At 33.4% G+C, this 13755-nt stretch overlaps 1 protein-coding gene across 10 annotated transcripts in view; it reads left to right on the top strand.

The window, feature by feature from the left end:
* Positions 1-13755, top strand: part of FCHO2 (FCH domain only 2) — a 78234-nt gene that overhangs the window by 40326 nt on the left and 24153 nt on the right. For 7 of the 10 annotated variants that reach the window (XR_003571187.1, XR_003571188.1, XR_003571186.1 and 4 more), the window contains exons 10-16: positions 532-604; positions 3306-3330; positions 10083-10137; positions 11682-11860; positions 12415-12429; positions 12846-12870; positions 13648-13690. Coding sequence is in view for 7 of the 10 variants with exons in the window: in XM_027883429.1 (XP_027739230.1) it covers positions 532-604; positions 3306-3330; positions 10083-10137; positions 11682-11860; positions 12415-12429; positions 12846-12870; positions 13648-13690 (415 nt within the window). In the remaining 3 variants the exon portion in view is untranslated. The remainder of the gene's footprint in view (positions 1-531; positions 605-3305; positions 3331-10082; positions 10138-11681; positions 11861-12414; positions 12430-12845; positions 12871-13647; positions 13691-13755) is intronic. The other 3 variants (XM_027883440.1, XM_027883409.1, XM_027883419.1) reach the window with 2 other exon arrangements.

The raw sequence follows: 13755 nt of genomic DNA, 5'->3' as shown, positions 1-13755 counted from the left end.
GTCTGAGAGCTGGCTACAGCACTGGGAAATCATGAGCTCAGCATCAGGTGGAAATCCAAGAGACAATCTCCTTTTTATCAGGACCAGGATCCTACTCTTGAGGAAAGGCAGGGTCTTGCAGCTGCTGAGAACATGTGGGGAAATAACAAGAGGGTATTGAACTGCAGTAGCTGGGGAAGGCAGTGTTCTGTTTCTATCCAAGTGCATTGGCTGTTCAGGATCACCTGGACCATCAGCACCTCTTGAGTTTCTGTGAGCAGAGTCCTGTTCCTCAAAACTGCCAATGCACCTATTGTTTATTAAAAAGCCACAGCCATATTTAGATTTTATTTTTTTGATTGGTATGTTACTTAAAACAAATTGTAACAATGTTCCCTTACTTAGTTTGGCTTCATACCAGTCTCCCCTGTTAAATTTTTATAACAACTGAGGCAGCATTTAGAACACTGGCATTCATATGTACTTCTGTTTGACATTGCTAAACATGTATTTATCTCCTTGATCTTTAAATGAAAAGTGTTTGTTCTTTAGGAATAAAACCACGGAAGAGGAAGCCTTTTGGTTTATCAGGAATCATGAAAAAAGAAAAAGATACTGAATCTGTGTAAGTATATTTCCACCCTGAAGCTCTGTCTTATATGAAAACTAGTAAAAGCATGGGGGTAAAAATCAGCTGATGTTTAACCAAAAAACAGGTTTATAACTGCAATTGAAAGAAATGCAATGAATATGAAAACATCACCACTATTTACGATTTTTGTAACCAAGCATTTTAAGGAAATAACATCAGGCTATTGACAGTAGTCTAGCCATGTTGCATTCTTTCCTGTGCATAGGTAAATAGTTTCCCCTTCTTCTATATTTGAGTGTTGTAGACAATGTAATTTGCACGTATACTTCTAACAAAATAATAGCTCCGTGCGTGGTAAAAGTACTGGATGCCTGTGTTTGCAGAATTGAAGCTTTCAGTTATTCTTCCATTAGGAGAATATATAGTATATAGTATCAAAGGAGAGAAAAATCTTTGAATGTTTTTGCAGTCTAGCTCAGGACTGATGTCCCAGGTATACCCTTTGCCATATTCTTTACTTGTGCTCTGTCTCCCAGGAGTTAAGCTCTCCAGAAAGTGAGTTTGAATAATAGTTCTGAGATGGATTGGTCACAGTGCCTGTATTAGTAATTATGGTTACTGTATTTCAGTGTATTTTTTTCATAATTTCTAGATATGTTTCCACAATGAACATATTTAATTTAACAGAAAATAGCTTACAATTTGACAAACTTAGCAATACAGAAATATTCTCAGAGACACCATCTGCATACATACTTCTTAAAATTTACTTTTAAAAATTATTTTACCAGCCTTAGTTCTTTTTTACATAATGCTGAAAAATTCATGACCTAAGAACAGCAGGTGCTAATAGTATTTTGTTTCTACAAAAATGAATTGATTCTGAGGGCAGAAAGAAAAAGGTATGATGGCATGATATCAACCTCCTATGTAACACATGACATGGGCTTTTAGAGAGATCCTTGCATTATTCCATGGCTTCTAAATAAACTAGAAAATCACAAATAAATAACATAGGATTCACTGTGCTTGTGTAAAGTACTCTAATACTTTTTTATGATCTCTTTAAAAAATTTCATTAGTAGTCTGTATTTTGTCTGATTTCATCTTCAGCTGATGATCCTTAAGACTGCACATAATAAAGCTCTGTCAACAGAAACTTCTCTGCATTAGAAGTCAAGTCCTCTCTTAGTTTCTTGCTTTATTAGTCTATACACTTGTTTAGTTTATGTAGGGCTGGCTTTCCATATCTAGAAAAACTCATGATTAGCAGGCTTTTCAGTTGACGCCTGAACTGGTAGTGGGTCCAATAATGCTTTTACACAGGGAAATGCCATACAGGGTGTATTCTGTTGCATATTGCTATACAGTTTAGCCAAGGATTTCACTTCTCTTTCTGACAACTGATTTACATGATTTGGTTGTTTTAGTTTTTATCTACAGTTACTTTCATTAATTTGCCTCATATTTCACATTTCTCAACTTGTATTGGACTTCAGTGTCTTGTTTGAGTCCAGATGCTTTTTGAAACCACGTCTCAAGAGAAGTCTAAGGCTTTCTCTTTTCAAGCAATAAAATAGCTTTCAGAATACCTCCATTGCTATGAATTCGGTTTAGCCAGCAGAGGGAGATAAGCTGTAAATCAACTAGAAACTTGGTAAAATATGTCTGCTTTTGTGTGAGACCTTTGAGAGGAGATGAGATCCTTCAGTACCTTAATAGGCATTAACTGAATTTCATATCAGTGCTCCCGTGTTAGCAAGTTTTTGTACTTGTTTTTAAGGCAATGTAGTAAAAACTGTATTTTTTATATTTACCCTATTTAACTTTTCAGAGATGTTTTTTATACCTTTTTTCAATAAGTGCATATTTAAGATGTTCAGATTGGTGATATAAAATCACTGTTACACCATCACTTAAAGCTTTATTTGTCAGGATGCAAATTAGAGAGGACTTGTATGCTACTCAAGTATTCCTACATTCTATAAATGTAATTGCTTCTGCTTTTTGAAAACATCAAAGAGAATCAGTGTCATTCAGTATTTTAAATAATACTGCCTAAATTGAAGTTACAGTGGAAAAATACAACACTTGTGGATAATGAATGTGAATAACACTTGCAATTCCTGCCTTTCTGCATATTTTTTAATATTTCTAACTAGGAAGGCACTCAGTTATTTTTTTCAGCATCTTCTAGTACTTGACTGCAACTATGCTTGACAAACACACACTAAGAATGAAACTCTGAAAGAGGAAGCTTTGAATTCCTCTAAGAATAGACTTAATTCCTTTGGGAACTGGTTATTGTCCAAAATGTTTTGCAATTATATGTGGACTATTCCATTAGGGTTGATGACTTCTAGTTGTTTCACACATCAGTTGTGGAGACCTGAATCTTAAAGCATATTCATCCAGAGTACAGTGTGGTAGTCATCACTTTCCTTAATTATTTTTTTTATTTTTTTTTTCCTCACTAATATGTGAGTTTGCTTTTTCATAATTTCTTTTGAGTTTTTCTTTTGCACTTTTTTAAGCATAAACTGTCAGCTGGTGTTTAAATCTCGTTCAGTTGAATGTGGATTATTACAGTAAAAATTTCAGTAGTCTGAGAGCCAAAGCAGTCAAATGCACTATTTCAAATTAATTGACAATATTAAAGGAAGTACTTGTAACTGTATGAATAAAATAACTTGAGCATTTTATAATTGTAAATTTCTTTTTTTTTTTTTAATAGGGAGTGTCCAGATGCAGACTCAGTTGTAAGTACTTATTTCCAAAATAAATGCATAAGCTAATATTAGCAAGCGCTACAGTCTGAGGAAACATAGCTTACATACTAAATGCATTGTTTATCTGATAGAGGATTTAGTATTTTCATAACATACTTGAAGTGCTAATTTTGCTCAGTAAATTATCTTCAGCAGTATATATAAACGTGTCGGTAACATGTGCGTACATTTTGAGTACAATAACATTTTGAGTAACATAATAATTTTAGGTTTTAAGCAAGGTATTTTTACTGCAAGTATATGCTACTTTATTTTTTAAGTTAATGGTTTAAATTCATTAGTTAATAGATTTTCAGTAAGAAAAAGGTTCAGGTTATTGTGGACCTAACTTTGTAGCATCATACTCTTCTTCTTACCAATACTTCCTTTGAGAAATCCTGCTAGTATTGATGGGGTTCTGCTTTACCACTGGCAACAGTGTAGGAATATACTCTTTAAAATATGGCTTTAAATGCACTATCTCTATATGCACTTTATTAATGACCTGCTTTTCGTTGTTGTTAGTTTGATATCTTATAATTTTATTTAGCAAATTGCAGTAAGTGACAGTTGCAAATAAAATTGGTATGTTAATGATTTTTTTTTTATTTCCTTAATTGAATCTTTTTATTTAAACATGTATGTTCTCTTGAATTAATGTGTAACAGATATTGTAGCTCCCTATGGCTGTAGTAGGGAAAAATCAACAGAATAGTATAGTGATTTTCTGTAATTTGTTTTCCAGTTAATTTATGTAGATGCCAATTAGAATATATAATTTAAGTTTTAAACTTCACTGTTTTGTGAATTTTATTCTTTGTATTTAATAACTAGGAGGTTTTAATACCTAATATTAAAACTTCTTTTGAGAAACTTGATTTGAAACATCTAGTGGAACCATTCTTCTAAATAGGGAAAAGTAAGTTTTGCCACATAATAAAACTAAATACCTAAGAACAGCTGTGTAATCCTCATCAAGACAGTTCTTTTATACTGTGCAGTCATCTTGACTTAGAGCAAATTTCTTTTCTTGGGTACATTTAAAATAAAATAACTTTGCAATTATCCTAACAATTATCAGACTTTTCATGGAAGTAATATCATTTGACAGTTCAGGTTGAGTCACTGGAGTGAACTGTAAGTGGGTTTGACTTGCAGTGTTTATTTTCTTCTTTGCTTATTTTGGTCTCCACATTTATTGAAAATAATTACTTAAAAAATGCAACCATAAGTTGTTCTAACATTCTTTCTGGCTGCATGAGGCACTCCATATGATCACCTAATTTAATCTGTGTAGATGTAAGTTTTTTTTTTTTTTAAAAAAAAGAACTAATTCTCATAGTGTCTATCAATAAAAACTGATGCTTCTGTTGTATTTTCCTTTTTTTTATCCCTGCCCAATATTTTAGGACCGCATTTGGAATTTAAAGTTCAGTCTCTGATTTCTTCTTTCTTTAACAATAATATTATTCTGAATATGGTGTTAGAATGCTTTAATAAACAGACGCCATTACTTTAATTTTTGTGAAAACACGATGCAGCATCTCACATATGAGATTTCATTTCACCCCTTACAAACAAGCACTCCAGAGTGCTTTTTTGTTTTATGGTTGGAGTCCTCATCTGGAAGGTCTTATTTTGAATGTTTTTCAGTTTTCTCAACTTTTACTTTTAGATTTCCTTTCTGTTTAATTTTTCAAACTCGATCTAAGTAGTTAGAGCCATCTCTATTATTATCTCTATGAGGATTGTTTTTTTTTGTATGGATCTTTGCAAAAAATTACAAAATTACACATTCCAAGAAATAGAACTTGGAAAAGTATAATTAAAAAAAAAAAAAAAAGGGAGAGAGAGAGAAATTTAAAGCAATTATAATTTTCGTTTGACTGCGGAGAAGTGCTGAGGACCAGACCTCAGAAAATTCAAGTCAAGATGTCCCAGTTGCAATTTTGATCAGTTTTGGTCACTCACAGAAAACCTGTCTGGCTTATATATGATTAATATGGTCATTCTTTTTTTAAAGGTGGCTTTTGTTTGTCAAGAATTTTAATTGTGTGAAAGGACTATCAAGGGTAACCATTCTACAATTATTTTTAAGTATAGGCACTGAGGTAAATACACTGAAATTTTAAAAGTTAAGAATTCAGTAATAACTGACTTTAATACATTATCTACCAGTTCCACATGTACTGTGCATCTTTGAATGTACAGTGTATATTCAATACCATTAGGGCCTTCCCACTAGTCCAAAATGTGTAATGCAGTGTGTTTGAATTTGTATTTTCTCTTTCTAAAAACGAAAACAGTGAGACGTCCTAAAAAATGTCTTTTGTCCCAAAATGGAAGTTCACAAATTTATCTATGGCAAACCATCCACTTATGCCCATCCTTTTTGTAGCTAGGTTATATGTATTGGAAAATAAATTAATGAAATATTATTTCCTATAAGTTTTTTTTTTTTTGCAACTACTGTAAGTTTTCATGTGCTCGTGAGTAGGAAGGTAGGTGTGGACTGAGAACTGTTATTTGTTAAAAAGACTGACCACTTCAATAAGCTGTCTCAGTTTACATATAGGTGACAGTATCTCATGAGAGTTAAAAATTCTGGTCTACATCTATTGTGATTTCAAATCTCAATCTACACATGTAAATTCCATTGAGCTAAGCCTTAGAAAATTAACAGTGTGAGCACTAGGAAGAGATAGCAACTGAAGTCTGGCTCTGTATGTGGTTTTTGCCTAGGAAGTTTTTCTAAAGGCTGAACTAATTGTCTTGTTTCCCATGGGTTTGCCATGTCTCTAGGGATAGTCTCTAGGAAGACAGGAGCTCTAAAAGAAACTTTTATTTTGGGGAAGCATTTACAACGTTCCACTTGTGTCCAGTAAGATCTGAATTGGAATTGCAACCCTTCTCTTGGTTGGGATACTTGCTGATCTCCTTCTTCTACTTGACTGCATATTTTCATGAAGACTGTAGTAATGTAATTATCTTTGAGTTCTCTGTTCTGTCTGTCAAATCCATTTGAAATTGTCCAGTAAGTTCAAAAGTAATTAACAGGGGAGTCACAGATGTACAGAACATAATGCTGGAAGTTTTCTTCACAGGAAACTGAAATGCAAACACTTATCAAGGCATACAAGACTGTTCATTAACCTCTTTACAAACGAGTGTAGAATAACTTCAGTTGTATAGAATTACAGACTGTTTTTATTGCTTTGGAACACAAGTGTATTTAGTGAAATTTTTCTTTCTTTGTTTTACAATGTTTCATTCTGTCATATTTTGAATATCTATCATTGATACAGAGCACAAGGCTTTCTAATCACAGCAGAAGACCGGGGCACTTTGAATACCTGTTTTTCTTTCTTTCTGCATTTCTAACAATGGGAGAAACTGATTGTCTACTCTCTTCTTCTGTGTCTGTTGGGTTAATAGGCACCCTAAGGAGAGGAGGCCAATAATATGCCTCTGTCTTAACCTAAGGATATGCCAGAGTCAAATTTACATCTCAAATATGTCAAAAGTGGAGAGGCTTTTTGTTCCCTTATTCCAGCCTATGCGCTTCAGCTGCTTGCTTTGAGTCCACCTCAGCCCTTATCTGGATTACAGGAAGTTGAATTGTGGCGGAAAAAATAGTGAAAAAATGTTCAGCTGTGCTGTATCTTGAAGCATACCTGGAGGAAAACTTGATAAGGAGCTCTCATAACCACTTAGTTATCCCAGGACAAGAGAAAGTGGAAAGAAATGAAGCTGAAGCATAGTGAAAGTTCTTCACTTCTAGAGTAATGACCCACCTACAGGCAGCACTAGCGTTGCAGACGAAGGGCCAAATAAAGTAGCTACACTGCAGTATGCTCCACATGTTCCTTTCTTGTCCTTTATATGCACCCCAGAGACACTAATGACAGGGTAATAGTGGGACTTCTTCCATTGCTTTTGAGTGACAGCTGGGACAGAGCAAGTAAATTAAAGTGTTCACCAAAACTAAAAAAATTATGTTTTGTCAATAGAATGCTTAGTTCTCGAGCACTGTGTGCCCAGTACTTAAGACACGCTGTTATCTGTGTAACTGTAGGAGTGTGAAGAAGAGGGTAAAAATTAGTCAAGTATAAATATAAATGCCTTCATTAACATCAGATTCACGACTATGTGTCTCTTTCAAGACGCTGTGTCATCTACCACTGTGTAACTTTGTAAATAAAATTCTGATGTTTCAGAAGGCAAAACCATTCACTTCTTCAATTACTACTTGTAACATTTTAAGGACCATTTTGCTTGTACATGACACATTTGTCTATACAAAGGCACATCAAGTATCTCTTCTACCCATTTCTTCTGTTATTTTACACAAAAATATGAATTCCGTATCTCATTAATAAAGTAGGTGCTAATGATCATAAATTGGTCCAAGATCGATCTGAATCATTGACAAAGCTGGAAACACAATGCAGATGATTTTTAACTCTGTGTACACTTTGTAGAGTCAGATGTTTTAAATTACATATATTTAAAATTTAGATATACCAAAAAAAAAAAAAAAAACACATTAAGTTTTCTGCACAGAGACAGTAAAAAAGTTTTAATGTAGGCTGACTGAAAAGAAGCAAGGAATTTTGTGCTCCTGTGGTCAGAACTTAAGCTGTAAAGTATCCAGCTCTTTTATGTACAGTTTTATGTAACTTTGATTTTTTTTATGAAGTTATGGAAACAGACTATATGGTAAAGGGCCGTTGCTGAGGAATAAGTGATTCAAGTGTCTTTGAAAGACTAGAAAAGGTAGATATCTCAAGATTTTAGTGCTTTCTAAGGACTTACTTCATCCTAGAGATTATTCAGTAACTTAAAAATAATGCAGTGAAAAGAACTTCTGTGAACTAAATTCACTCACAATTTTATATCAAAATAGCCAAATGTGCCAGCCATGCTGAGCATGCTGTGTGCCCAGGAATAATATCCCTTACATATATAGCCCAGCTGCAAGAAAAACTAAATGTTATATATTTAAAGATTTTTATTGGTTTTCAATTCATCTTAACCGTGAATGATCCTGATCTATTGAAAATTGCCCAGTATGACAACTAAAATAATTTCAGGATTCAGAATTTGTAATATTACAGGAAATTATACCTACCCTCTAGCTATATGTTTTGGTTCTGTTTACTTTGATGTCAAGTTTCATTAGTGTTCTTTGGTATATAAACAAGGTCAGCCTGAGGTCAAGCGTAGCTAAGAACTCTGATTTGAGCAAGTAGAGCTAAAGTACTGGACCGTGTGATTGTACTTTTATTACTTTTTTTGTTGTTCTTTTTAAAAAATAATGTATTGGGTTTTAATTATTTTTCATTATTATTAAAATTAAGATTTATTTTTTAATCACATAGCAGTGAAGTCTAGATCTTACAAGTATTTCAAGAAATTGCATCTCTGTGTTTCATATTTTAAGGTTGTAGCTAAAACTATTGTTTTTTGGCCTTAGTTTGATATGGTATTTAATTTGATACATTACAAGTGTACAAGACTATATTTCTTACTCTTTTTAGCAGAAAGATCTATGATCTGTGATTGATCTATGTTTGAATTCCATGTAATTCAGAACTGCTACATTTAGGAAGCTGTACAGAGGAGAATCTTTCTTAGTAAAATATCAGACAACCCATTTATGATAACTGTAAATGAAATAGAGGGATAACTCAATTTTTATGTTTGTCCTATTCTGCAACTCAAAAGCTATTCAGAGATATTCTCTTTAAATTTGGCTTCTAACATTAGCTGAAGTCATGTGATTCCTTCCTTGTCCACTTGAAATCTCCAGTGTAAGTAATTTGGTTATATCTCATGACTTCTAATAACAAGTTAGATTTTGGCCATACTGTGGTATGTCCAAACTGTTAGCCAAACTCCCTCCCAGTATCTCCTTTCTGGTAGAACAAACTGATTGCTACACTAGAATAAATCACCTTTTTTATATTAATATTCTAATTTTTGTAAGATTTTTATAACTGCTGATCACTGCATTTTGAAGGCACCTCAGTTGTAGCTTTTTGTAACAAACTTACTGAGACATTAAGCAGTTCACATACACTTTATCCTGTATATATAACATACATTAATTTGGTTTTTTGCCCATTTTAAAAATTTACATTATCTTAGAGACTTGTTTCTCTCTGTCCCAATATATTTTTATGGTATTTTGACATAATTCTCTCCAATTTATATTTAATTACTTGTGAGAACTGAAAAACAAAACCAGTCTGAAGTTCCTAGATGCTTATTGGCCTTAGAGGTCCAAGATGGTGCTGGAGATGTGTAAAGGAAAACCTTGGAATGCAATTTTGAGCACTTATGGTGTGAATATTCCTTGCGGAAGCAACAGTGCAGGCATGCTGCCTTTTCTAGGAGGAGTGCACCATCAGAACCTCTAGTGACTTAGCTGAGAGAATCAGAAGTAGAAATAAGGAAAATATTTTGGGGCCAAGTATCAGTAAGAGCAGATGCATTTAAAGTTTTCAGTTTTCACAGAAAATTTGGAGGTTGTTTTTTGTATTCTGTTGCTGAGGTATCTTGTAGCACAACTTCTGAACTACTGGTCATAAAGTCAGTGAGTTGTAATAATATTTAATAAAAATTACTTTCATGAGTTGTTATCAAAATTTAATTTGTCAATTATATAAAATTATGTCTGATGTAAAAATGATGGGATTTTAGTTAATTGTCAATACCATAATTTTTGTTGTTGTTTTTAGAACTTTCCTGATGTAGATGACGAAGGATACAGCATTAAACCAGAAACAACACAAGATATCCTTTTCACTATTGCTGTGCCGGTTTATTTGATGTTACTACAGTTCTTTGGAGAGAGAAATTACCGACTATGAAGTGTCAACTAAAGAAAGATGAATGACATTTATGCTTGTGTTGCAACTTTGTCTTCTTATGTTCATAGCTTTTGCAAAATGAACTGAATTTGGTGTACCTTAAATTCTGTGTGTGTGCAAGTGTTAAAGATTAGATCAGATGTCTTGGGAACTTTAAGAGGACAGTAAAAAAATAGAAATTAAAACAAAAGCCAGAACAAAAGCTTTAAGGTGACCATGCAGATCTCTCTCCTTGAAAAGTCTCAGAGAGTTTCTAAAGTTTGTAAACTTTTTAAAACATGTAGAGTGGTTATCCTTTCAATACCTGAATCCTCCCATTTTTTTGTAATGCCATTAAAATGATTGGGAGCTTGAGCAATTTAGAAATAGAATTCATGTTATATCTGGTGTCATATACATGGTGTTTCCAATTGGTGCTTTTTACTTTTACTGTCTTTTTAATAATAGTTTTCATATACAGAATAGATTTTGTTCTGAGCCATCTTTATATTTTTCTCTGCTGTTCTTTCGGAGGAAAAATTCTTGTCCACTTTTTTCCTACCATCACAGAGGAAAGCTCTGCTTAGAAGCTGGGAATATTATGGTAGATCTAAGCAAGTTTAATATGTTAGCAAGGTAGCTGATTTTTGGGAATGTATTCACTGAATTTTCTGGGTACTGCAGATAAAAAGTAAAATTAGGCTGTGCAATTTCCTTAAATTGCAAAAACCTTTAGGCGGTTAACAGCCCATTGCAGGGGGCCAGTCCATCATCATAGTTTCCCTCTTTTTCTCAACTTTGCAGAACATGCCTCTAATGTCCACAGTGAAGATTCCTGCAGCAATTAAAGCACTTGGTGTTCTCTCCTATTTACAAAATTGATATAAAAGTGATAGACTTTGATCCAGTTCTGAGAACAGCATTGAGAAGAGCATATTAAATATATGCTTTGCATATATTTATGAAAGGGAGAAAGAACTGAACAACATTCATGCTTGTGATGAATAGTTCCTCTGGGTGTCCTTTTCTGTATTACCTCTTTTTATTGTGACACAAGAGGAAAGGTTTGAAATCTTTTTCAGTGAAAAAGATCAGTGATTTGCCATCTGTCACCTACATAGTACTTCAGCTTCTGAAAAGATTCAGGAACTCATCAGTTCCCTTCCTCTTTTCTTCCCTTAGCCTCCAGGAAGGGATATTTATTTTGTTGGTGGAAACTCTTGAGATTTTTGGAGGACATTATTTTACTATAATGACAGTCTTAATAAGTCTGACTTAAATCTGTGTTGAGAAAGCACTTTAGAGGAACTGCCTGATTTGTAGGAAATTAATCTTGAATTTTAATTGTGAATTTTGGACTGTGGATATTTTGTGAAGCGTCTATATAAGTGCACAAAGAGGTCACTTAATATGAACATTTTGTGGAGCATAATTATGAAATATATAAGCAGGTGGATCTGAAGTATTTCCACCTTAACTGAGAAAAACATACCAAAGAGAATCATTTCTATTCATCCAGTGATTCTGACTCTGAAGATGATGAACCCAGGAGGTTCCATGTAGAAATAAAACCTGTCCAGCCAAATAACAGCTCGCAATATACTATGCCTTCCTTGGATGAATTAAAAGTATCCATAGGGAACATCACTCTTTCTCCAGCAATAGCTGTAAGTTTTGTTCCTTGTATTTTTAATGTGTAGAAAAGAGGTAGAGGATCTGTAGTGTAAATATATATTTTACTGTTCAGAATTTATTTTAGGTTTAATGATTCTTTTTTCTTGTGCACTAGGTTGTTTTTGGTACACTTCATTGCAATATAACATTAAATACTTCTCTTTTCTCAGATTTAGACTTTCCTTTCAGTCTTGTGAGTGCTCAGTTTTTGTCTTTGTGCTGTGGCTACCACAAGACACTTGAATACATTGTGGAGTTAGCTGAGCATGTCTTTTAACATAATTTACTAATTTCTGTTCAATAATATACAGGTCTTTTAAAATGAATCATATAATGTGGATATATGTAACATTTACTGTGCAGCTTTATTGATGTATTCTGCCAATTCAGCAATAATCCTTTATAGCACAAGATGATAAATAGTATTAAAGTATGCTAGTACAACATTCAGATCAGAATAAGACTGGCTCTGATTTTAAGGAAAATAGTGTGCATAACATATTAACATAATAATTTTTCTCTGTTTTTCTCCACCTCATTTTTAAAGCAGAGGCACAGTCCTGTAAGTAGAGAATGGTTTTTTATTCCTGTTTTTAGTTAAAACCAAGTAAGTGTAGTATATGAGGGGAATTACTGAGAAAACATTAGGAATATTTCTTCTCATATATACCGTGTGATATATAAGCTGTTTAGTTTTACTGCCCTGGCCATTAAAGCAATTTAATAATACTGCTCCCTTTGTCAGTTTTACAGTATTAATTCCTGTCTTTTCTTACTGGTGTGGCAGGTGTGCAATGGTTGCTCTGTCCTAGCTCATGTTCTATGGTCTTCTGCAAGCTTATAATGTTTTGCCTAGCATTGAAAGCAGAGTATCTCACAGGAAGCTGAGTGGAAATAAGAACCTTGGGACAATTAATAAACTGTTTTATTTTACACTTAGTAGAAGAATTTATTTCTAATTTTTTTTTCCTGTTTCAGGCACAAATGAATCAAAATTCATCCAGTAAGTGTGAATCTTTTACTTTTTTAACATCGAATTAAAATAGATTTTTTTTTTAATCGTTGGAGAAATAAGCTTCTTAAATATCTGTATTTTAAATGGAAAAAATATTTCTCTTGTCAGTTTTATATGCCTCTTCTTTATCTATATACTTGGCTGTTCACTGTTGTGGGGGACCAGAGAAGCCTGGCTCTGACAGTGGTGAGGTACACATCCATGGAGTACCCCCTATGGCTTTTGGATGTGTATGGCCAGTCTCTTCCCCGGTTCTTCGTTCGCGAAGAGACTGGCCATACACATCCAAAAGCCATAGGGGGTACTCCATGGAAAAAACTCCTATGCAAGTTCTTTAAACCCTTCCACCTGCTCAAGTTTAGTACGATTCACAAACCAGCAAAGCACACTCTCTATTTGTATGATATAAAATATGTCCATAAAGGTAGAGGACAGAGCATGAATTTCTATCCTGGAGGGTTTTTTCAGTGGGAAACCAGAACAAATTTGCTCAAGAACAGTATTGATGTAAACAGTAAAACACTATAATTCAAGAAAGAAATTTCAAGTGAACAACACTTCATCGCAAAATGAAATACTCTGTGTAGCCTTTTATTTCAGGAGTATCTAAACTTAAGCATTCAGAAATAATGTATTTTCTTTTTTCCATTTTAATAATTCATTATGAACTGCCAACATTAATATTTACTGTCTTTCTATAACAAAACTGAAATTTTTGTTTTATAGTTTCACAATTTTGGTGATAATACCGTATGTTTTTCTTAGGTGAAGAGTTAACAAAATCAAAGCTTTCTGCTCCATCTAATGAGTAAGTTCAAATTAAAAATTCTGTCAGATGCAATTTTGCAGGAATTTGATCTTATATTTCTAATA

Source organism: Empidonax traillii, unplaced genomic scaffold, assembly GCF_003031625.1.
Source record: "Empidonax traillii isolate 1590-97213 ecotype Southwest subspecies unplaced genomic scaffold, ASM303162v1 scaffold8:size5222938, whole genome shotgun sequence".
NCBI lineage: Eukaryota > Metazoa > Chordata > Aves > Passeriformes > Tyrannidae > Empidonax > Empidonax traillii.
This window is presented reverse-complemented; position numbering and strand designations above follow the sequence as displayed.